Genomic DNA, 25,868 nt, shown 5'->3' on the forward strand with positions numbered 1-25,868 from the left:
TTTTGGCTAAAATAAGGGAAACTAAATTAATTTCAAATAAATTTCAATAACAAAAACTTAAAATATATTTGAAGTGAATTAGCAGCCACTCACTGTCTGCATTATTATAGCTGTGATGAAAAAAAAACAAACATTATGTTCAAACTGTAAACGTGTCAAGGGGAGTCTGTGTTTTATCCGTAAGTTTCCGAGGAGGCCCTGAAGGCAGCACGTCAAACACAAACCCTCCCCTGCCTGAAGCTCCGCTATCTTTAGCACTGTAAGGATTACGGTACGCAGTGTGTGTGTGGTGAGACTGCACTCCGGTGCGACGTGCTCGGCTTATCGCTGTGGGCTGTTTGCGCTGAAGCTCTCCTGCATCACAGAACAAAAACCTTAAAAAAAAAAAAAAAGAAAGAGGAAGAAGAAGAAGAAGTAGTGATGGGGGAATGACAACAAACCCCGTCCGCGGTTCAACGTCCCCGAGAAGACCCAAGGATGCTGCTGTTCTCCAGCCCGCGGTGCGGGCGCAGGCGCCGGGCCTCGCTGCTGCTGCCGCTGCTCTCTGCGGTCCTCCTCTGTGTCATCCCCGTCAGCGCTAGACTGCCAGGTAAATCCCCAACAGGACACCTTAACATCCGTGGCCTGAGCTTGTTTTCAACTGTAGCGCGACTGTCTGTCGCTCCAATTAACGCTACTGGGACATGTGTCACCAAAGAGCTTTTGTTATTAACCCGGGGAAGAGATTTTCAACTACACACGTGTGATTTCTTCACACTTTATTTTTTGGTTATGGTGTTCGTTTTGTTGTGTATGTGTCTTGCTGCTGAGGGCAGGTTAAGCAAGTGCGTGTGAATCTGAATGAGTGACAAGCGCACAATGGAAAGACAAAGGCGAAAAAAATTCAAATTTCCTTCCTTGTCAGGCTACTCTGGCTGTTTCGTTCTGTGCTGACAATTTTACTCTTGTTAATGTCACAATAACCCTATAAAAATGTAAGACAAATGAAGTGATGTATAAACAAAGTGCCAATTTTTAAGTATGTGGGAACTACCAGCCTTCAGGTTTTCTTGATAATTTCAGTTTATATGTGAGTGTGTGTGTCTAATGTTTTACCACACAGAGGTGGTTGCTGTTAATATGTGCAGGGGAGATAATCTGCTTCTCAGCCATTAATGCAGAAAACCCGTGGGAGAACCAACAGCTGGACTCATGTAATCTTTATCTTTTATTAGAGGCACGCACCCATCAATACACACACACACACACACACACACACACACACACACACGAATACATGCTATACTCAACATTCACTGCCTCTATTGACCCAAACCAGTATGACTTTGTTGATGTTAACGTATGTTTTTTAGATTTCTATAAGAATGAATGTGTAAAAAGAAAAAAAAGAAGCCTGTTTTCAATTTAAAGTGGTTGTTCAAGGCGTGTGCTCTGATGTGCTTTGTGACGTTGTGGTGATTTGGGAGTCCAAAATGAAATGTGCGTAGTGTTTAAATTTGAAGCCTGTGTTGCACATGCAGTGTGAATGGACTTTGACTGATCTACGACAGCTTGGAGAAATGAAAGCTTTAAATGAAATGCAATATAAATTCTTGGTTTTCAGTCACAGCAGATAGGGATGCCGCGATACATCGGTACTGACAGTAATCATGATATTCATGGAATTTATGGAATTACTGTCAATAATCCAGTGCCAATGGCTATTTGATTGACATCCCAAGAAAGATGGAATTGCACCTTAATAATGGCTGCCACAAAAAAGGACCAATAACAGTAGCCAGGTCGTTTCTGCCACTCTGTGGCTACTTCTGACTAATTTCTAGTAAAAGACTAATATTGTTACAAGTCAGAGCTACAGCTGAGTACAATAGTAAGCTTTAGAATACTGTGTTGATTCATCTACGTGTAAATCATAGTTTACTTCACAGATTTGTGGCAGCCAGTGGTTCATTTGTGTTGCCCTGTTTCCTGCTAGGTTCCATTTCTTTGAAAAGTTTACTTTTTTAATGCCACTGAATTAATGGAATACACATTGCAGTATACTGTTTCATAACCCTGCTGTATCATTATATGTATCAACAGACTCTTGTCGATAACATGCCCCATAGTAATGTGAATATATCCAATTCTTTATATTCCTGAAATAGATGTAAATCATGTAAATAAGCAGTAAACCCTTAGAGACTTCACTGACATCCCCTGGGCTCCAAATGGTGTGAATTTGCTCTGTCTTGTGCTTTCTTGGTAGCCAAGGTCATTTAAGAAACTGCTGCTTGAATGTCAAAAATCTAAAGAAGTGGTCGCTGAATATGTTGCGACCAGTTCTTTACTTTCTTTAGTATGGAATATTTTTTTAAATTCTCAGGTTTCTTCTGAGCTATAAGATTAGGTTTGGTTGCTCTTTCAGTGATAGTTTATACGCTTACTAGCTTCCCTTGAAAACGTGTTTGACATCAGAAAGCTAAAACTGTGAAGTAAAATGATCTTTCTCGTGAATGAAGAGAAGACTTACGGAAAGTGGACTTAACATTTTGATGACGGGAAAGGCCAAAGCCGTCGCTGTTGTTGTGGAGAAGTGCCCTTAAAAGACTGTAAACATAGAGACTGGGAATGAGCCAATGTAATCAGGTGGTTTATTCAGGAGGCACTGACACATCATCATCGTGCTTAAGTAAGCCATAGAGCTTTCACTGAACACTGGGGTTTTTTGGGATGGAAGTAATCCAAAACCTCAATTTAACCAATTGATAACATAAAGTATGTCTATCCTGGTGGCCAAGATACAGAATTAATTTAGCACGCAGAGTTTGTTGTGTAATTCAGGCTCAGGGGTGTGCACTAGATTAGCAACACGGGGAGAGTCACCTTTTTTCACTCAAAAAAAAGCGTTGTTTGTCTAATTTTAGCATTTCATATTAGAAGCATCATCTCCGCTTCTCAATATTCTAATTGAGTCTGGTCATTATTGTGCTGCCACGCTTAAATGCCAAGTTTGTCATTCATTAAACCCACATAGAGTTGGAGTGATTAGTATTCAGAAAGCCTCTGCCTCCGGCTGTTTCTGCCACTAGGATTAGGATCTATATCTTCGCTGTCACACGCTCTCTCCTTTAAACACACACAGCCACCATCCTCTGTTTTTCAGTCACCTTTTTATAACCTGCAGCAACAATACTCATCTGTTTTCTTTTGATTAAAAAAAACACAGGACATTTAAAAACTCTCACTGGGTTAGTACGCGCTGTCTGGTATCACCATCTAGTCTTATGAGGTAAAGCTTACATACAGTATGTTCACATTTGGATACGGTTAAAGACCTGCTAAGTGTGTAAAGACATTTGTGTTTTCCTTTGGGTTTAAAAACAAAACTGCTCTTTTAGAAATGACATAACTGAACCGGTCTATCACCTGTACAATCACTGACACTGCTGAACAGACTTCAGGAAACATGAGCTAAAAAATCTGTCTGGAATGAGGAACAAGACAAGTGGATTAACTAGATCTTGCAAAGGGGATTTCTGTTCAAAACAGTAAGGAAATAATAGTTATTTTAGGTTACTCAGCATCTGCTGAGCAAAATGACCAAATTCATACACAGATTTGCACAGATACCGTGATTTATTTTTATTGGACTCTTTATGAACTCTGTTTTTAGGACAATGCAGATCAAAGATAAGAAAGTGCTCGTTCTGGTTTCAGATGAACCTGTTATGTGGTTTGTGCAGTCATTGATGGGATTAGACGTCACTCGGTAGAGAAAGGGAAGATTATTGAAATTACCCAGTGGCCAGGAAACACTTACCAATAATATTGATCTACCTCACTGAGGTCTTTGTCTGGAAAAATAAGTGACCAGCCAAGGTTTTGCTGCAGTGGCTTCCTTAAAGCTCCCGCTCCCCCTCGTATCTGAGAGCATTCTGTGGACTAGCAGACCTCTCTGGGAAATTAAAGGGCCAAAATTAACTTACAGAGCACCTAGAGCTATGTTTTCAAGAAATGAAGGACTCTGTGTGCTTGTTTCTGACTGTCTTCTTGTTTATTGCTTTTCTCAACATCCATTCATCCACTCTGCTCCAGTTCACTCCAGTGCAGTCCAGTTTGGTCCTAATATATTAGCTAAAAGCCTTTTACTACAGTCAGATGAACTTTTGAACAACCAAGACAGACAGCTGCACGAAGCCCCAGATGTTACGTTGACAACTTTTACTCGAAACCATTGTCTTAATATGTGGGAGCTGCAGTGACCTCAGTGCTTTCCCCCTAACCAAACGATCATTTTCAGTGATATCTCGGTGTGAAACCCCCCCCTCAAGTCGGCTGTGTATTTTGCTGACTCATTTCACTCGCGCTGTAAGCCACAATTAGCTAATTTCAAACACGTTTGATCAAACCAGAGTCAGCAGAATTTTACCTTCAATTAGTTTCTCTGCACTTCTTTCTTTTTATTACTGCTGTGTAGTAAAAGGTGAAAATTCAGAGCACCAAATTTTCTCTGTCAGCAAGTTTGCATTTGTGTGTAGCCACATCCTTAACAAGAATGTCTGCATCGGTTTAGCCTGATTTTAAATAGAACTACTAGCAATATCTCATGCATGAGTTTCACTGCACTCTTTCCGTTGTGCATATAGTTAGAAGGAATGTCTGCCTGCCTCTACATACATATGTATATGTGTATATATGTCTGTTGCAGTACAATAAGCATGTTTGCTAGTAAAATGTAATTTCTGAGTCATTTGAATGTTATATTAAGCCAAAGCACTGCAATCAGTTGGAGTCACTAGTCAATCTAATATATAATATTTTATAAGACTCACTAAATGAATATCATAGGATGGATAATTGAAATATTGTACTGCAACAACTGATCGTGCCAGGAGCAAACAAACAAGATGACCATGAAAAATAAAATGGGGAAAAAATGACAAAATAAAGGCACTTTCATTTGCTGCCGACACACCGTCATTGTATAAATCCTTTTAACCTCTGTTCTGTTCGCTGTGGGATGTGCTGCTTTGCTTCACTCTAATGATAATGACATAGTAATTGTCTCCCGTGTAATGGGTTAGACTCATCATTGTCTGAAATGACAGAAGTTACTGGAACAGAAATATAAATGACAGACTGGGAGTGATAAGCCAGACGAGGTATGGGCCTGCTTAAAACAATAAAACAAAACCTTGTTCGACCTCATTTTTCCATCATGTAAAAAAAAAAAAAAAAAAAAAATTTATTCGCCTCAAGCTACCAGTGTATTTCCTGCCTCTGTCTTTTGAGCATGACTGTCTGTGTTTCTGCATGTCTGTATGAGCTTTTGCTCGCATGATTAGCAGGTGTAAAGTCATGCCCCATTTTCCACCCTAATTTTAGGTGAGTCATCGTACCAGATCACCGAGGGAAACTAACACCTACGCTACTGAAAATGATAATGTAGACAGTTTTCACAACCTCAGCCATTTATAGCCACGTATAGCTCTATATTTTGGCTTCAGGGTTTTTGGCATGGTTTTCTGAGAAATGAGGCAAGTGGGTTGGGGGTTACAGAACAGTTAATATGTCCACTTTTTCTATCTCTGCGATAAATAAAGCTGGCTCTGAAACCTATATGTTGCTGCCAGTTGTCAAACTGCCTCTATGTCCAATCAGAAGGGGTTTTAAATAACCACTTAACTGCAGAAAAAGGAAATTATCCCAGCTGTATAAAATGTGCCAATGTGGGGTTTTTTCTAGCTAATTTCTTTATATTTTGCGAAGAAAATGGAAAGTAGGTGTTTGGATTTGTTGAAACGTGCATGCATAAATGGAAATGCAGTAAAGGCAAAGACCAAATTTGCACAATTCTAACAAGCTTGAAAGTCAATATTCGATATGCCCAACTTTATTCTTCAACACAGGCTTGAACTTTCTTACACAAGCTTTCTTGTCATTTCTTGAAGTCGTCTTCAGGAACAGTTCTCCAGCTTTCTTGAAGGACATCCAAAGTTCTTCTTTGGATGTTGGCTGGCTTTTGTTCTGTTCTCTCTTAGCATGATTTTCCCATTTCACTTCCTTCAGAATGACGTCTTGACAGCCATCCTTGTTCTGAGGCTCTTTATAATGACTTGACCAGTATATTGGCTCGTGTTACATTATTCTGCTGCAATCCACTTCCATGGAAGCGTACATTAGCAGGTCTTTTTCCAGCAGATGCCAGGGAAAACGAACCACTACAAACAAGTTGTTGGCATTTGTTAGAGCATAGTGGATAAACAGAATTCCAAAAAGCCACATAAGCAAGCATAAAAACACTCAAATCGAGTCAAATCTACTATCCATGGGGACTATATCAAGTGAGGAGCTGTGCACAGACCTCTTTAATGTTTTCACTTGATTTGGACTGTTGGGCTGCTTCCTGTCTGCTATCAAAGGGTCAGGAAATGAACACAATGGGAGTGTATGGTCCTCTTGGCATACCCATTTCCTGCTTCCTCTAACTCGCTTACATTCACACACATGGCTGTGTGATTTATTGTACTGCATTTGTAGAACAGCTTAAATGTGTACACAGTAATGTGACAAAAGTGAGAGGAAAAAAACTCAAAGATTTTTTGTGTGCATGTGTCTTAGTGTTGGTCTGGGAGTGTAGGTGTGTACCAGGCTGTGTGAGAATGCCTCTGCTTGCCTCTCATTTCTTGCTGGCAAAGCTGCTGCTTAGCACACAGCCTGGCAACAGCAGCAGCAGATGGTTAGTAAAGTCATTTTTCACTTGTTCCAAGGACTTCTGAGTCCCTGAGTTGCATAATGTTTTTTTTCACACCTCCTCTGTCTTAGCTGAGAGTAAACGTCCTTATCTAGTGCAGAAAATCTGCTTCTTCAAATGTATATCTATATTATTAATGTTTATCCTTTCTCCATCTCTTGTTCTGTGTCTTGTTTTATATTCCTCTTCCTTTGTCACCTTAACTGAGCTTCCTAATTAGCATCAACACTGTGTGGGAGGCATGTGGACGCAAGGTCACCTCTTGTGCCTGTTTGACGTTCACTTTTGTCACGGCGGCAAACAGATTTGAGCAGCTTGGTCATACGATTGACACGTTGTTGAGCATCTTTATTTGTTCATTTATGGTGGCCTTGACAGCTCAGAACATACGCGAGGAAAACCGATGCCTGTAGACTGAACAGAAGCAAATTGGGAGACGTCTCTGCTGATTTAATAACATATGTTCAGCATTAGGCAAATACAGTACACTTCAACTAATGCCCACTGCATGTATTTGCTCAGCTATTTCTCATAATGCAGTGGATTAAGCTCTCAGGGCCATGTTGTTCAGGTGTGTTTCGAAAAGTATCATCATATGCATTTTGTTGTTTGGCTTTCTGGAGCACCAAAGGCCTACTACTGCAGATTAATTATTGTATAAACCTTTTTATGCTAGAAAATGGCAATGCATGCAGTTTCTGTTTGACTGCTGCACCTCTAACCATCATTTTCGCTCTGTTGTCAGCCTCACACATTCATAATGAGCACGGAGAGTGGGTTTGTGTTTGTATGGCTGCTTGTGCGTGAGGTGAATAATTTTCCTCGCTCATGTGACTGCAGTAGGTTTCAGCACACTAACTTCCCACATGATGAATAACAGATGAAGTGCTGATCAGAAGTGTCGAAATTCTAGCAGTCTTATTATAATCAGGATGTTAAAAATAAAGAAAAAATTCCCGATCTCTCACTTTGACAGGAATGAAATTGTTCTTATCTTTTGTTGACATTTGTAAAATTTATATGACAAACAAATGAAGAATTGTCTTGTGTAATTTTGTTTGAACATTACGGGGGATGTCAGCTTTTCTGTGTTTAATGGTTACAGTGTTTCATATGCTAAGGCCACTTTAAGTAATTTCTGTTACTCAATGTTTCTGTTACAAATGTTTAGTATGCACTATGGGTTTTTTGTACTCATGGCTCTGTATGATGTCATGAGAGCAGATATCCTTATATGGTCAACTCTGGTCCACCGAAGCCCCTGCTAACTGGCGTTTAGACTAAAAGTGGAAGAAATCTGACAACAACAAAAAAAGGACAAGGAGCTAAAATGACTTGTCAAGGAGCCAGTGTAAGATAAATAAGGATAATTTTGAAAGTAAATCATACAAAGCTACTCTACTAGAGTCCAAGAAACAAATTTGGAGCTTGAAACTTGGATTTTATGACTCCTTAAAAAAAGCCCAGAGACTCTGGAGTGACTCAGTAGAAATTGTAACCTCTTTCACTTCATCATCAGTATTTACTGCGCAATGGAAGCAAAAATGACAATTTTCTCTAAGTCTAAAGGTATAAAATCATCATCATCATTTCTTAATTTTCCTGATAATGATTTGTGCCACATGGTGATGACTGTGGTTTGCTTTTATTTATTTTATTGCCGCAAGCAGCTATAACATTTCTGAGCATATGGCAAAATTTTAGAGCACTGCTGTCCTGTGCTGTTACATTGAGAACCACAGCATTAGGCTTCATCCACTGGCAATCAAAGCACTTCAGGACCAAACTAGTGGACTGATTAACTCACATTTGCAGACGAGAACAGCTTGTTTGATCTGTGACATGAGTGCATTTGTCAACACCTAATCTGGGCCTGAATGGCTTGTGATCAAAGAGGTGTTAAATAAATAGATGGTGGAGGAGGAAAAAGAAAATTGATTGATGATTGTTGGGAGAGAGAATGAGAGAGGACAGATAAGCTTGAAAAGCTGTTTAGAAGAGGAACGCATTCTTAAACCAAAAGCGTCTCTGTACTTGTCTTTGGGAGTAAGAATAGGAGCTACCAGTGTGGTTTTCACATGGAGAAAAAAAAAAGAAAGTCGATATTTTCTAAATTTTGGCGAATTCTAAATTAAGTGCATTTGCATGGTCTTACAGCTGACACATACCCTCCAATGAACGGTACTCAGTCAGTTAAGTAACACAAGCTTTTGCAGTTGCATAAAAGGACAAGGACAGAGTAAGCTCTTTCTAGCGATGCTTTTTTTCCTGTAAGGTTACAGATTGAAGGAAGTGGAGAGAAGCAACAGAGAGAATTTCTAATCTTGTAATTAGAAATGAGGGGAATTTGGTGTATGAGCATGCTACACTCACAGTGCTGTGGGATAACTAAGCAGGCGGTGAAAGATGGAGGTGATAGAGCTGCTGCTTTTCAGTGCAAACTGGAGAGAACAGAGCGTGACTTTGAATCGAGGATGCTCAGGGAGATTTCTACCTGCGTGCTACTCTAAAGCAAATCATAGTTAAATATTTGCCTTTTCCGCTAATAGATGATTAATAAACCATTTTCTTTTTGTCAGGCACCAATGGTTCACAAAAATAAGCCCATTGTTTCCATTATCTCCAGATACTGTCTGTCAAACAGTGTTCTCAGATTACACATTCGCCCTTCACTCGCAGGCCAGGCCAGTCAGTGACATAAGAAGATGTGGATGTGTGCCCATCTGCCGATTGCAAAGTCGTGGCAGCGTGTAACCTTGTCAAATGTATTATGTGTATGTGCTGCTGTTGAGAGTGTCAGATTTTCATTGAGTAAGACTTTCACTGTAAGTCTGTTTTAAAAAAAAAACGTTTATTATTCAAAGAATGAATCATCTAATTCACCTACAATCTTTTAAATCACTTCATAAATTTTGCCTTGAAAATCTGATGAATTTAACAAAGATGGACCAAAAAACGTTTGGGTTATATTAGGGATGCAACGATACCAATTTTTTCAAACCGATCCGATACCGATACTTGGATCTGAGTACTTGCCGATACCGAGTACAAAAACCGATACTTCTACCACACACAACTTAAACTTAACCAGTAGTAAAGAAACGACCCCAGACAACTCTTTAACCCAAACGAAACGTTTACTGAACGTAAGGGCAGAGACAAATACTGTACAACACATCCCTTTTTTAAACTCAAATGATATTCCAATTCCTTAACCAAATGAAATACACTGTATAAATGACATAATTCCCTTTCAAATTATATTAAACAACCCAACTTATGTTATCACCTTTTGGTAAGTGACTCACTAATATACACTCCAAAACACGTTATATAAATCCACTAAACATACAATATTCACACATGGGCCCCACACACACTCACATTCACACTTGTTGCAGGCCTGTTTGTTGCTCACGCCGGATGATGGAGAAAAATCCTCTTCTCCCCAGTAAGAGCACAAAAGTCTGACTTACAGTTCCGTTGCTCGGTAGGTCGCCGTGCACCAGTCCCACACTAAATCCACTCCCTGCGGACCCGATGCTGTCTCTGCTACAGCCCCTTTTGCGAGTCACTGTCCAGCTCTCCGACAGTCCATAGCGGCTGCCTCCTTGGCGAAGCCAAGCAGTCCGGGCTAGCCTTTAGCCTCGGTGGTCGTAGCTGGAAACACAGCACGGTGGTGCAACCATTGAAACAAAAAGTCACTTCACCCACACTCTGTTGTGAAGCTCTCACACGGTCAGCTTTCTAGTCACACACTCTTTTGTGCTGGTTAACCTCAGTAAAACTAGCCGAGTCTCTCACTTTGGTTCAGCTAACCTCGTGCGTCTCTCCATGCCGATACACAGGTCCCGTTTTATGCTACCTTCACAGGCCTCCAGAAAATTAGAACTCTGAAAAATATTTTAACTCCCTTCAGAGTTACATACCATAAAATAATACTTTTATGATTAACGTAACAGTTTGATTGCTCTAATTACCTGTATTTACCTTGCGACATATTACAGGGCAAATTATATTCAGGGTAGAGTTACATCACATAACATCAACTGTGAACACCTTATGTTACCGTGGCGTTTAAGTCCATGGGAATTATGAGTATCCACTCCCAAATTCCCATCCGGGCTACATTAGTATCGGTTCATGGTATCGGTTAACTTTTACGAGTACGAGTACGCACACATTTTACAGTATCGGCCCCGATACCCGATACCAGTATCGGTATCGGTGCATCCCTAGGTTATATGCACATGACGAGGAGAAATAAATTGAACAGATCAGCAGTAACAGTTTGGAAACGATTGGCAAACAAAAAATTTCAACTTTGTGATCTCGCTTTTACTCCAGTGGTTTTCTGAGTGTTTTTATGGTGGTAAATAAGTTTAACTTTATATGTGATATTTAAATTCTTAAATATTTGATGTTTTGTGATGTTTTTGGTAATCAAATTTTATTTTCAGATACAATTTTGGGTTACAGCTGTTAAGAAAACAAAATAATCAATATAAAATTTTCTTTAAATGCACTCTTTTCATTTTTTCCGTACATTATAAGTACTGCATATCCCTTCCTCTACAGCAGGGATTTCAAACTGATTTTACGTAATGGGCCACATGTAGCTCACTTTGATCTTAAGTGGGCCACTGAAACTCCTTATTTTGTCAGCGCACTTTCAACAGTATGTGTCCGTTTTTCCACATGATGAAGAAATGCTGCTGCAGTAAATGAAAGAAATCAATCAGTGTGAAGATTTGGTCTGAAATGATAAGAAATAATTATGTAAAATTACACAAAAGGTTCTGGTACCTCATTGCTCACATTGTCCTGTAATTATAACAGAAAGTTTCTGTTAATTACGAGAAAATGTCTTTTTGTGTAAACCATTTGTAAGTTAACAAAAAAAATCACACAAACAAAAAAAACCCAGAAATTTCTATAGTAAATGGAAATACAGGAATTTTACCTATTACTTGATTACTTTGGTGTAGTGTGAATGACTACTATTAAAATAAATGCCTTTCTTCACATTTTGCAAATCCAGCCAATTGGCCACATTGTAGTCCGGGTCGATTCTGGCCCCTGAGCCTAATGTTTGACACCCCTGCTGCACCTTCACCCTTTTCCCAGGAGCCTAAACTCAGTCCCTGCTGTGGCAGCCTTACTAGCTTGAGCCAAGTTTTTACAGTAGTCGTATATTACACTGTATACTTGACCAGTCCTGACCTGTTATTCTTTGGAAAAACTGGAGTCTCCTCGTGTTCATTAAGCCGGCACCACTGCCCGCTGTGCTGTTCACCTTTAGCTGTGCAGCACTGCTGGGCTCATTATCCACTCTGATAACATACCAGAGCTCCACTTGCCCTCTGCTACCAACAGACCTGCTGTGGTTCTGTGACCCACTCCCTCTTTTGTGTGTCTGTCATGCTGTTTGTGTATATATCCAGATGCAGCTCTGTAAAACCGGCAGTAATCAGGTCAAGTGATTAACCAGATATCGACGGCCAAACAGGTGGGGCTCACCGCGTTATAAAATGCAGATAGCTATAAAAAGCATGGCTCTCTTACTGACAATATTAAACCTAAGAGGTTACATTAAACTCTTAAAACAGTTTTCCAAATCTCTGTGAAGCTGTGATGTAACTCTGACATCAACAGACACTGTGTTCCACAGCAGGTCTTTATTTCTAAACAGAGACACATCCACTAATAAAAGGACTGCCAGTAAAGGAGAAGCATTTCTTATTCGTTCAACGTGAAGAGAGCTATTTCACCACCACGTTAAAAGCATCGTTTCTGCATCACATCAGTGTGACTGTGGTGCAGATGAGACTTATTTTCACTCCCTCTCAGGTGGGTGTCGCTCAGTCTGTGCTAAACAGGGGCACGACTCCTACAAGCGTGCTTCTTCAGATTGTGGTCCCTGCTGCTCTCCTCTGCAGGAGAATGAGGAAGGACGCTGCATGCGTTATGGTATGTGGAAAAAAGGATAAGCGTGCTCTCACACGGCTCTGAACTTACTATGGTCACAAACTCCTCATTTCCTGTGAGGACATTACAGCTCAAACTAGCACTTGATTTAAAGACTTAACTAAGACAGAAGTAATGTGGTGTTCTTAGATATTATCCACCACACAATAATCTCACGGGTCTTTTTCTTTTACTGTAAACTGTAATTTTGTTTGGTTATCTTCAAACATTTCCAACCTTTTTTTAACCACCAGGAAGTAAAACCGTCGAAATAAACTGTGCGAGTGTCTTTGATTCATTAAGCCTGTTGGCATGTTTTTCAACTGGGAAAAACTGGAGCTCCAGGATAAAACCAGTGCATGGGATGGAAATGATCTGCTAGTTTAAAAGTGTATATAATTTTTACTGACAAAATCATTAATCGTTGAAGTGAAAGGGAAGCTAATAATTAGGAACATTTGAATTCTATGACTGTTTGTAATGCACGCCACTCTCCAGTCAGTTAAAACTGAGATTTAAAAAAAAAAAAAAAAAAATCAGCCTGACAAGAGTAAACTGAGAATTTTGGATTAGTTCTTTGTGTGTATGGTAATAACACTCTGAAGTTTGGTTACCTGTGTGAGGTTTAAATGGCTTCTCTCTGATAATAAACAGGCAAACGTGCTCTTGTCTTATCCTAATGGTGTGATTCTTTGTCAGGGCATCTTATTGTGGTCCTCGCTCACCCTCCTCTTCTTCCTCCCATGCCTCTGGCAACTATGGCGCAGGCTGATTCTCTCTGTATTTTAATCCGTCCCTGCCCCTGCTACATCTAACACACACACACACGTGCAGTGCCCCCGCACTGGCGGCCTTAATCACTCAGATGACATGCCTTTCTCTCTCTCCGTCTCTGTTAACCTTCATCTCCATCACTGAATCCAATATCTCTCAGTGAAAGAGCCAAGCTGCAGAAATAAATGCTATTTTTCAGATTTTCATGACGTGGCATTACACTGCTGGCACGCACTCCACGTTCCACAACAGACTTTGGACAGAGAAAAGGCAGCATCTTGTGTTTAAGAGTGTGAACGTCTGCGTGTTTGAACCGTGTGTGTTTATGTCAGCTGGTGGAGCACATGTGGCTTTTTAAGGATTAATAATTTCTATAGATTTGCAGCAGGAGAGGATCCAGTGCGAACTTGGCTCAAATTATTCTCAGCAGCATCAGAGAGCGAAGTAAACAAGAGGGTGAGATAAGTGTCAGTGGATAAAAGGTCACATCAGGCAGAAGGAGAGAGGATTATTAACTGTCTGCTGGGATGATAAGATGCAATCAATTAGTATAGTTACTTTAATGTTGGGTGGCATTTCTGCTTTTGTGTCTCTGTGATGTTTACGTATGTGGTGCTGTGAATCTAGTACATCGTAGGTCTCTAAGCTTCCTAAAGTGGTTACATAAACCCCCGAGAGACTGCAGAATACACTGATCCACATGAGAGTCTCTCTCTCGTTTTCACATTCACATGCACATGCCCTCAAACACACACAAAAGGAAGATGTGAATTTGTTTAACTGTAACAGATTCATTCATACAGTCAGTAGGTTTTTGGTGAATTTTCTTTGTACGGGGCTGTGGCTGCCTCTGCTATATTACGTCCTGCATATTGCACTTCTGAGGTCATTCCTATTGTTCCAACTAAATGAGCGATTACCTAAATTTTTAGATCAAAATTCTGTTGTGTGACTGTTCGCCTCTATGGTGACAGTCGACTGTCGAGTTTCTCCTGTGCAAAGTTATTTGTAAGCAAGCACTGGAAGTGGAGCAAGCCAGGCAAGCAGCACTTTTTTTTATTGTTGGGCCAGCCTGTGTTTGACATAGAGGTGTGCACTGCCATTTGTCAACACACAATATGACTGAAAGCTGTGTCACCTGATTGCATGCTTGCTGTGAAACCGTATATGCTAAAGGCACAGCATTCGCTTTACAAAAGGAGTAAAACACCTTTAATGGGTGTTTTACTCCTTTTGTTCTTCAGGAGGTTTTTTTGCCTTTTTATATCTACATGGAACTGTGTGAGACTGCCCCCCTCCCCTCCTCTGTTAGGTACACATGCTTATACTGACCTGCAACATAAAACCAAGCCGTCAATAACAAAAAGGCCATGACATGCTGACAGTTGCAAATATCCTGCAGCCATTTACTTTTGTAAGATGAGGCTAGAAAAATTGTAACCCAGATTTCCATTATTTCAGTTTGTATTTACAAATGAGCTTGTTTTTTGTTGTTGTTTTTTTTTTCCTTTTAAGTGAATCGATGAAATGTTAACAAGGCACACTGTATTAAAAATAAGAAAAATTATGATCACCATCTGAAATTCAGTCTAATTCCATTTTATTTATGTATAAAGCGCCAATTTAAAGCAACAGCTCACCTTAAGGTGTTTTATATTGTAAGGTAAGACCCTACAATAATACAGAGAAATCCCTTTGAGCATGCATTTTGCAATAAGGAGAAGGAAAAAGTTCCTTTTGACAGGAAGAAACCTCTGGCAGAACCAGGCTCAGGGAGGGACAGCAATCTGCCGCGACTGGCTTGAGGTGAGGCGAGAAAGACGGGACAAAAGAAACATTGTGGAAGAGAGCCGTAGATTCATAAGAACTAATGATTAAATGCAGCGTGGTGTGTAAAAAAACATATTGGGCGAATTTGATGCTCTTTTTTTGTCAGTTTTATTTGTATACAGATTTATCATAGTTAATCAATCCCACCATTTATACCACTCCTACTGTTCTACTTTTGTAAAACTTAAAATAAAATAACTCCCTTATAACACGTTTTACAGCTTGTAAATCATCAATGATGTGTATGATGCTCAACACTAAATGGTCAAAAAGTACTGGGTCACCTTGGCATTACTTCTACTCTGATTCCTAAATGCTTTCACTTTGCATTAATCCGACTTACAGCTGATTGTGGAATACCTAGGAAGGAAGAAATTTACCAAAAATTGACTTCTTGCAGTAGCAGTAGCATACTAATACAGTACCACACTTGAATCACTGTGCTCTGTAGAATGACCAATTCTTTTGCAAATGTTTGTGAAGGCAGGCTGCATGACTAGGTGGGACTGTGGCCCAGTACTTTGTACATATAGTGAATGTACCAGTGAAAGAAGCATGATTCATTTTATCAGTTTTACCATCAGAACATTTGCCCTCAGCAAATATTCCAGCTGTTTTTTTTGTTTTTTTTGTTTTGTTTTTTTTGTTATGTTTTTTTGACATTTGAAAATCAGGAAAAAGAAGTCGATAGAAATCAAATAAATTTGTCTCTGTTGTCTATTATATACCTGAAATTTAATTTTCATTTTTAGAGCTACTGTTGCTATGCTGGGTTTGCTTAGTTTACTTAAATAATCTGCTTTGTGTACTTATTTTACATAACAGTATCAATATGGGCAGCACGGTTGCACTGTTGCCACACAGCAAGAAGGTCCTGAGTTCAATTCCACCATCAGGCCGGGCTCTTTCTGTGTGGAGTTTGCATGTTCTCCCTGTGTTTGCGTGGGTTCCCTCCGGGTACTCCGGCTTCCTCCCACCGTTCAAAGACATGCAATTTGTGGGGATAGGTTAATTGGATAATCCAAATTGCCACTAGGTGTGAATGGTTGTCTGTCCCTGTGTGTTGGCCCTGCGACAGACTGGCGACCTGTCCAGGGTGTACCCCGCCTCTCGCCCTATGACAGCTGGGATAGGCTCCAGCGCCCCCCGCGACCCTGAAAAGGATAAGCGGAAGCAAATGGATGGATGAAGTATCAGTATGAATATTTGCAGATTTTAATAACTGACTGACCTCTAAAAATCACCATTCTAAGACTTGATCAGAGAAAAGACCAAAGCATTCTGTGTGATTTATTGCCAGCTTCTTAGACTTTTACTGCTTTTTTCGTCTTTATATTAGTAGGCGTACTCGTTTGTGTAAGTATGCATGGAAAAACGGGTGCGGCTCTTTATTTGTGTTAGAAATTTTGCTGGTTAGGTTTCGCACTGCCCTAAAAGCGCGCACTCAGCTGCGACTAACTGTTATAGCAGGCGGAGAATGGTTCGCTGCTACAATTATAAAGTACACAGGAACCAACTTGAGAGATGAAGTGGCAGAATGGCATTTTAACTACGCACCAGTCCCTCCACACACCACCTTATAAAGTAAATACAAGATTCTGATTAAACTGTGACCTTTTTTTGGTTGCTTTCCTCTGGCTTAATTGTCTTCTTGACCTTTTTTCCAAACCCACTGAAAAGAGCATGTACTGATCTCACAGCCGTGACCAGCACTGTTTAGTCACAGATCTTTAGAAAAATCTGAGAATATTTTCAACTCTTAGTTTTACTCCTGGCTCAGAATTAAACATTTGGGAGTGAGTGTAAGTGTGAGCCACCTCCAGATAATAAAGGCAGTAAGTGTGTCTATTATGATTGATGATTATGAAGACCAATTAAAAAAAATGGTCAGGTTAAAAATAATATTACAATGCTGGCAGTTTTCTCCTTGTTTTTTGTCTTAAACTTCTTGAGGTCACGCCAAAAAAAAAAAAAAAAAAAAAATCTACTGTGCTGCAAAAACCCTGAATTGACGCTTAGTCTCCATCTCATCTACTGCCATTAATTCAACTACACACTAGGTGGCAGCAGGACACACCAATTATACATCAACAGGCCTGAGCTCAGTTACCTCTTGTCCTACTGCTTCTAAGCATGCTGACATAAAACTAGGTTTAATTGCTTTATAGCTTGTAATTTATGAAAGAGCAGTGATATAATTGATATAAATATTTTCGTTTTTGAGAGCTTCTTCCTCGTTTTGTTTTGTTCCTTTTTTTGGTGTGAAAACGTGTAATTGTGTCACAGTATTTTTGACGTTTCTGTAGAATTAATCAAGAACCTGCAAACAAGGCGACTAATCCGATAAGTCAGACTCATTTAGGGAAAGGAGGAAGTAAGTGTGCGTGTCTGTGTGTACATGTGTGATTTTGGGGGGAGGAAGAAATGTGAATGGTTTTTAAGTGGGAAAAGAAAACAGCACATGTGTGTGTGACCCACATTGCCTGTTGAGATGTTTAGTGTTTGTTTGTTGTACCCAACTGCCCCCTGAGTGTTCGCAAGAGGTTATGGGTCATTATCAGGCCGGTGGCGAAACTCTCTTTTAGAAGGAGAAGTGTCCATACTTGGTGAGTGACAATCCACCCACATTTTACAGTCACCACTTTTGTTGGGTGAATGATCAACCTTAGCCTCGGTGGGATGCTGAGGGATTTTTCTTAAGTATAATACTGTTATTAGATAATTTTTTTATTTACTTTTTTTACATATCAGCTGCAGGTTTTTTAGTAACACCACACATTTGTGACACCACTAGCCAGGCTCTGCTAACTCTTGTGTGTTTCACTAGAATTTAAACCCACATCTCCACACGCTCCTGGCGACCACAGAGGCACAGTTGGTGCTCTTATCCACCTGCAGGGTACAGATGGTACGTCCCGCCTCCACAGACACCTGCTATGGAGTGCACTAAATGGCCAATGGTGTATGTGTGTGTTTGTGTGTGTGTGTGTGTGTAGTAGTGTTTTTGTGGTGGTGTGTGTGATTGGAGGGGTGAGGGGGGTGACACAGTAACAAAGCACTCAGTGAAAGTGCTGGCATGTCATAGCATACGCATTAGCTTGGCCAGATGGCCAGCCTTCTGGAGTGAAAGTGACACTGTAATTAATAATGTAATGCTGGCGTAATAACGTATTAGTTTAGTTAGATTGAGTTGTGCTCCCCATGCCTTTTTTTTTCCTCTGGAGTTTTTAAAATGCACACTATGCTAAATATTTGTTCAGGATGTTGATTGTGTGAAGGGTTGACTGAGAAGGGTAACCTGTGCTGAAACATAGAATGGGTATTCTTCAAGGATCAGACAGGATGAATGGATAAAAAAGGCTCTTCATTGGCATCATTAACACATCTTTAAAAAATCTGAATCTCTCAAATGCATTGAGAGATTCTGCCTTTTATAAATTCTTTGCTTGATTCATTAATTTTCTCTTAAAATACTTTTTTCTGCCATATGCATCCAAATACAAGACAGTAGATATAATATAAAAACAAAAACAAAACACAAGGTGGATCTAAATTTGTTCCAACTGAAATCAGATTTTTCATAGATACTGTATTAAATCGTTCACAGTAAAGATTTTAGGAATCGTATTCTACTTAATGTGTCTTTTTATTTGTATTTCATTATATTTCTGTTCTGATCCTGAGAAATATGTATTGATTGTAGTCATTTATCTCTGTAATGTTGTAGTTTTATGTAATTGAATACTGTAAAACATTTTTGTGTATTGTGTATTTAAAAACAACTAGGAAAAAAGTTGTAAATGAAAATTGGCTATAGGCTCTCTTTGTAATTTAAACAGCATCATTCCTATCAAATAAATTTTATTTATAACAAGAATCTAATGAGAATAATGTTGAATGGTGATATAATGTATTATCATTCATGTAGTTATATTTAATTCTTTTGATTCTTTATTTTACTCGAGGCTTCTTGTCTCACTAGGATTTTATGCAAACACCAATAATATCAAATTATAGTATTTGATATATAGCACATAAGCTTTACAGGGGGAAACAACTCTTTGATTATCTCCATTAGCAGTGAGCTGTGGGGTCTATTGTGAGGGCAGCAACTGGATCCCAGTGAAGCCAGGGTTTGGCTGATTGCTCCTGCCCCCCTGCGGTGCTTCCTCCTGTGGCCACACACACGCTCTCGGCCCCGGTCGCCCTGGAGCCTTTGGCCGTCCTGCAGGAATGTGGCTCATTGTCTGGCCTAAAGGGATGTTAACAACAGTTTAGCATTGTGTCCTTTTTAATCAGTCCCCCGGAGAAAAGAAGGCACGAGCATGCTCACTGTTTGTCACTTGAGAGTCAAAACACATGCAAATCTATGCATACATTCCTCAACCATATGCAAACGCTCTTGTCGTGCTTGTCCCTCCCCTGGTTACAACAATAGTCACCTGTTACCTGCAGTCACTAAACTGGATGAACTTTGAAGTTGTGTTTTTGAGACCTTTCGGGAAAGAGATGACAAAAAGAAAGAGAGAAGAAACCCAAATAGTCAGTCAGGAGAGGAAGTCTTGATGCAAGTAACGTTCTGCAAAACGTAAATAAAAACACAATGCAATGATGTGCAAGCCTCATACACCCAGATTTTATTCACAATAGAACATAGAAGACGTGTCAAATGTACAGTAACACGTCTCTACAATAAGGTGGGAAAGGACCATGTTTACCACTGTCTAGCAAACTCTCTGACCTCTAACAACAGTCTGTAAACATCTGGGAACTGAGAAGACCAGCTGGACAAAGAGAGTAATGTTGTCCCAGTCTTGTCTCGTATGAGATTCTAGCTGCTCAACAGTCCTCGTTATCATGTTTTTCATTTCATTATATAGTATATAGTTGAACTGTCACATTGCTTCACACTGCCAGACTGCAACTGCACTTTATGTACATTCTTTGTGTCGCTCATATATTGTGTTGCTAACATTATTGTGCTTGAGAGACACCATCGATCAGAACCAAATTCCTTGTATGTGTTTGCACATATACTTGGCCAATAAATGCAATTCTGATTCTGATTCTGTGCTAAATGTTTGGTGGTGATAGGTCTGGGCTGCAGGCAGGCACGCAGACTCATCTACTATGATGAGTCTGGGTGCTAGGATATAAATGCAGTATGTGGTTTAATGTTGTTTTGCTGAAATATGCACATTTGTTTTCTTTTTTTAAAGATGTCATCTGGATGAAAGCTTGATGTGCCTTTCCAGATGTGCTAGCTATGAAATTGTCAACAAGCTAACTCTCTATGCCACCATGAGAGATGCAGGCTTTTGAACTGAGCAAGGCTAATGGTCATGATGTTTTGATTTGTTTGACCACAGAGCACTCTTCCTCTTTGCCTCAGTCCATTTAAAATGAGCTTTGGCCCAGAGAAATCAGTGGTGACTTCTGAGAAACTTTGCCTCTCTATGAAGCTCTTTTTATACCCAATCATGTTTCAGACTGTTGCCAGGTAACCTGATTAGTTACAAAATCTTCCTCCAGCTGTTTCTTTTTAGCACCACCTACTTTTCCAGCTTGTAGTTGCTCCTCTCTCAACTTTTTTTGAGACATGTTGCTGCCATCAATTTCAAAATGAGTTGATATTTTTCATGAAGTAGTAAAATGTTTCACTTTAAACATTTGTTATATTTCCTCTGTTCTAATGTGAACAAAAATGAGATTTGCAAACCAATTAGTTTTCACTTCCCAGCATCCCAACTTTCCTGTAAACTGGTTTGTATTTTGGACCAAATAATTGAGTCACTTTCAAAAGAGGTTGTAATTAATGGAATAGGATGAAAACATTTTTTGGATGTTTTTGATTGCAGACTGTGGCTAAAGTGTTTGTTGATGCAGTCAGCTTTGTTCTAAGTGCCCTTGTTATTCATATAAAATTAGTCTGTGGTTGCTATCCAATTTGTATGCTATATGAATTGTTAAAGGCTTTGACTTTCACTGCGATTGTTATTGCTTTTTATGATCAGTGGTTTAATTCATTAATTCTCTCAGTAAAACTTCTGAATCTTTTCTCATTTTTAGAGAAGATTAAAACCTACGACTTGGATGAAGAAATTGACTTCCTTCACTCCATCATTGAGAGACAGGAAGTGTTGGAGATGAAGCAACAAACAACAAGAAAGCAATCCAAACATCCAGGTAAGAAAAATGCAGCAGAATCGTATAGAAGTAGTAATCACACATTATTCTCCATTTTTTTTTTTTTTAGCTCATCGAGTGTTTTGTGTCTCACTGAAGTGTTTCTTTTATTATGTTATGCTACATGTTACATTTCAGCTGTGTGATTATTGCATAACAGTCATCTGTGAAGCACTCTGACTGCACTTTGACTGATCAGATAATGTTTTTCCTTCCTTTTACTTGAAGCCTGTGATTGTGATTCTGTTGCTCTTTTTGCTTCCTACTCTCTCTTTCCAGTCACCATGACTTCCCGAACAGATAGAAAAAACAGCAAGACGGATGCCTCCAAACACAAAAAGAAGATACAGGGAATAATGTTAAGTGAAAACCTGAATATCTCCACTGCAGCTCCACCTTCTAATGCAGCAACACCACAACCCAGGACCACTGATGTGGAGGGCCGCGCTGGGCCTATACCTGTGCCAGCACCCATGACAGACACCGTAATTATTAGTGAGTATAAATTCATGTTCTCAGTACACAACATTGCCAAGGGGCCTGATGTTTGCAGCGAGAGGCTTCAAGAGGCCTCTCTGTGTACCCACAAAGGGAAAAAACACCTTTTCTCTGTTAGCAGGAAATTCAGGTTTCTGGTGCAGCATTAGGGTGTAACCAGATAAAAATTGGGCCTTGTCTTATTTCTTATCAAGCAGTTTGTTGCTTCCTAGCTCTAAGTTTGCCTTAGATCTTATCACTGTTGTCAATGTTGCGCATCATTTTGATGTCCAATTATACTGAGCGAATTAGCTAACAGGTAATTAAATTAGCCATCATAAATGCCTAGCACAGTGGTTATCAGTCTCTCACTCACTTACTCGTTATTTGCCCCTAACAGGCTCTGTTCCCCTCTGTTTACCTCTTTCTTTGTATCAATTTGCAGTTATTATCTCTGTGTGTGTGGTGATGGGAACGGTGGCAGTGATCCTGGCTACTGTCTGCTACATCAAGTAAGTGTGAATACCAAAAATCTGAAGTAATGCAAGAGAAAGCTGCTGAATAAAGTTTACCAGAATATGAAATTCTCATTTGAAATGAATTGAGTGCAACACAAAGCCAAATCTAGTGTGTTTGCAGCAATACAGCAGTTAGTTAATTTATATTTAAAAAAAAAAACATGTAGTCTGCTTGGCCATGTTTTATGTCCAGTTTATTTTACATTTTGAAGTCAAAAAGAACTAATAGTTTACACAGTTACATGCAGTATAATCTATGAAATGTTTAGTCCTGTTTGGTTTTACTCTCACAGTTTTTATGCATTTAATAACTTAAAGTTATAAAGACACATGCTGTATAAGAACATTCAGGAACTCTGACGTGGCCGTGAGATCAGAACCTGCTTGAATCTGCTGTCACTATAACCTACCATAAGCTCTGAGGTTGTGTTTAAGATTGTTTTTAAGTGGAAAACCCCCTCAAGTATTAAAGGAAGCTGATGATGCCCACAGGTTTCAAAAAGAATCACATCTTGCTGAGAAGGTAGACTACCCTGCTTTTGGAGGGGCGGGTGTACCTGCCAGTGGTACTTCGGTAAGCGCCCATCTCTAGCTTTGCCTAACGGGTATTATTAGTTCTGTTTCTCACTTCTTCTTCTGCTTTAACCACAAGGTTTGTGAGCTGAAGCTTCTATCTTCAAATGTGTGATCCACACTTCCTGCTTTTGTTTGCTCCACAGATGGGAGATAAGACTCTGGCCCAAAGTGCTCAAATGTTTCACTATCAACATCAAAAACAGCAGATGCTTTCAATGGGAAAGTAAGTTATTTGCTATTTTGTCTTTCTCTCTTTTTACAACACCTCTCTGCCTTTTTATAGACTTAAAACCACATCCTTTCCCTGTGCCCTTTGTCGCCATTACCTCCACATTAACTCAAGTGTCAATTCGTTTTTTTAGTCACAAGCCAGAACAGAAAGTCGGTGAAACTGAGGGCACATCAGATGAGGAAGAAGTGGGAGGTGACTTCACAGTATACGAGTGCCCCGGACTTGCACCAGTGAGTAAACGCATGCATAAAGTCGCACATGCACATATTTACAGCACTGAACATTTCTAATGTTTTATGACTGGCTGCTCATTTTCTGCGCTCTCTCAACAGACTGGAGAGATGGAGGTGAAGAACCCTCTGTTTGATGATTCAGCTGTACCTTATCAGGGGAATGCAAAATGAATGCTGAGCACTTTACAGTGCACGTGCACGCACGCACGCACGCACACACACACACACACACACACACACACACACACACACACACACACACACACACACACAGGCATACAAGCCGTTTTTCTGGAAGATGCCTTGCAATTTCACACTGCATGCATCGAAATGAAGGATTCTGGTAGAAGATGATGTGATAAAACTGACTTTTTCCTGTTCACCCTTTACTCTATCTCCCCCAGCACGGCTTTTAATACTACAAATGTGTGGTGGTTTCCTTGTTAATTTATTTCTGTGTCTGTTTCGAAGCCACTTTGTCTTTTAATGTAAGTTTGCAAACCCCGCTAGGTGTTTGTCCTACCTAAATGTCAAACTCTAAGTTAAGATTTCCTTCTTTACCTTTGTTATTTTCCTAAAAATCTGCAGCTGTTTCCAAAGAATATGATACAATAGCTAAAACGTGTACCACGCAGATACAAATAAAAAAGCTGAAAATGTCCTAAAAGTCGACAGCCTGAACAGATACCCAGGAAAAAGTCCCTAACACAACACAAGGTTTGACATTAAAAATGTTAGTGTTGTTGAGTTTTTTTGTTTTTGTTTTTTTTTTTTAATCCACATAAGCTGCACATGAAGATTTTTAAGACTATAGATATACTGAATAGAAATGAAAATGAAGTACTCAGTGATGTCTTTTGCATGGTTTGATTGTATAGTGTTTGAAACATGGCAATGCTGCAATGAATTTTCTGCCTCCTGTATGTATGTATGCATCCTATTGCTGCAGGACAAATGTACAGTAAAAGTGACTTCCAAGCACTTGAATGAAATTTTGGAGACAGGCTGTTGTGATAGACGTGTAGGTGGTAATAATCTCTGTCTTGTATCGTCTCTCTTGCCTCTTAGCAGTCCCAAGTTAACCTCATGCTGCAAATTGTACATACAAAGAGTGATAGTGTTCACTTTTTATAGATATTTGTACATGCAGACTAACTACTGGAATTAAAACTTTTTACCACATGCAACATGGACGTTGTTTAGCCTTTTATTTCTGCGGATAACATTTGGTAATACAATACTGTGCAGAAATTTGTGCCACCTCTCAGTAATTTGCTTCCATAGACCTGGACTTTATTGCATTCTTTCTGAAGACATTTCTGACCATTTTCAGAGGAATGATGAATAATTGAAGCGTCAGTCTACACATAACAGAGAACTTAGGGAAACAAAACATTTTAAATAGTCTATTTAGAGACTTTATTATTAGGCCCCTGTCCCTAAAACACATCATTTTTTACCATTTCTTTACTTAAATTTCCAGAAAATGATCAACAATAATGCAGTGAGACAGGCATAAAATAGCATTTTAGCCCCAATTAGGTGATTCCAAAAGAGTTATTAGCACATACTTGGCACATATGTGCATGGTGTGCAGTGTGTCCTTAAATAATTTAAAGAAATTGGACAAATGAAGGAATAGGTGACATCCTAATATGTAAGACTGCTTTCTTCCATTTGCGCAACATCTCTAAAATTAGAAATATCCTGTCTCAGAGTGATGCTGAAAAACTAGTTCATGCATTTATTACTTCCAGGCTGGACTACTGTAATTCTTTATTATCAGGATGTCCTAAAAACTCGCTGAAAAGCCTTCAGCTAATCCAAAATGCTGCAGCAAGGGTACTGACAGGGACTAGAAAGAGAGAGCATATTTCTCCTGTTTTGGCTTCCCTTCATTGGCTTCCTGTTAAATCCAGAATTGAATTCAAAATCCTGCTCCTCACATACAAGGTCTTAAATAATCAGGCCCCATCTTATTTTAATGACCTTGTAGTACCATATCACCCTATTAGAGCACTTCGCTCTCGCTCTGCAGGCCTACTTGCTGTCCCTAGAGTATTTAAAAGCAGAATGGGAGGCAGAGCCTTCAGTTTTCAGGGCCCTCTTCTGTGGAACCAACTTCCAGTTTGGATTCGGGAGACAGACACTATCTCTACTTTTAAGATTAGGCTTAAAACTTTCCTTTTTGCTAAAGCATATAGTTAGGGCTGGACCAGGTGACCCTGAATCCTCCCTTAGTTATGCTGCAATAGACGTAGGCTGCCGGGGATTCCCATGATGCATTGAGTTTTTCCCTTCCAGTCACCTTTCTCACTCACTATGTGCTAATAGACCTC

At 39.6% G+C, this 25,868-nt stretch overlaps 1 protein-coding gene across 1 annotated transcript; it reads left to right on the forward strand.

Annotated features, from left to right (window-relative positions):
• Positions 1–252: 252 nt before the first annotated feature.
• On the forward strand, positions 253–24,716 carry npdc1a (neural proliferation, differentiation and control, 1a). Its single transcript, XM_031758843.2, has 8 exons — positions 253–589; positions 21,377–21,493; positions 21,773–21,988; positions 22,416–22,482; positions 22,981–23,062; positions 23,208–23,287; positions 23,427–23,526; positions 23,629–24,716. The coding sequence occupies exons 1-8, from the start codon at positions 478–480 to the stop codon at positions 23,698–23,700; spliced, it is 846 nt and encodes a 281-aa protein (XP_031614703.1). The 5' UTR covers positions 253–477; the 3' UTR covers positions 23,701–24,716.
• Positions 24,717–25,868: the final 1,152 nt, after the last annotated feature.

This window comes from Oreochromis aureus, linkage group 7, assembly GCF_013358895.1.
Source record: "Oreochromis aureus strain Israel breed Guangdong linkage group 7, ZZ_aureus, whole genome shotgun sequence".
In the NCBI taxonomy this organism is placed as follows: domain Eukaryota; kingdom Metazoa; phylum Chordata; class Actinopteri; order Cichliformes; family Cichlidae; genus Oreochromis; species Oreochromis aureus.

What these genes read in the sequence shown, in the direction of transcription:
- npdc1a (XM_031758843.2), top strand. Translation starts at nt 478, where the DNA reads ATGCTGCTGTTCTCCAGCCCGCGGTGCGGGCGCAGGCGCCGGGCCTCG. An exon ending in AAAGCAATCCAAACATCCAG is followed by an intron (nt 21,494 to 21,772) that starts GTAAGAAAAATG and finishes CTCTCTTTCCAG; the next exon opens with TCACCATGACTTCCCGAACA. An exon ending in GACAGACACCGTAATTATTA is followed by an intron (nt 21,989 to 22,415) that starts GTGAGTATAAAT and finishes ATCAATTTGCAG; the next exon opens with TTATTATCTCTGTGTGTGTG.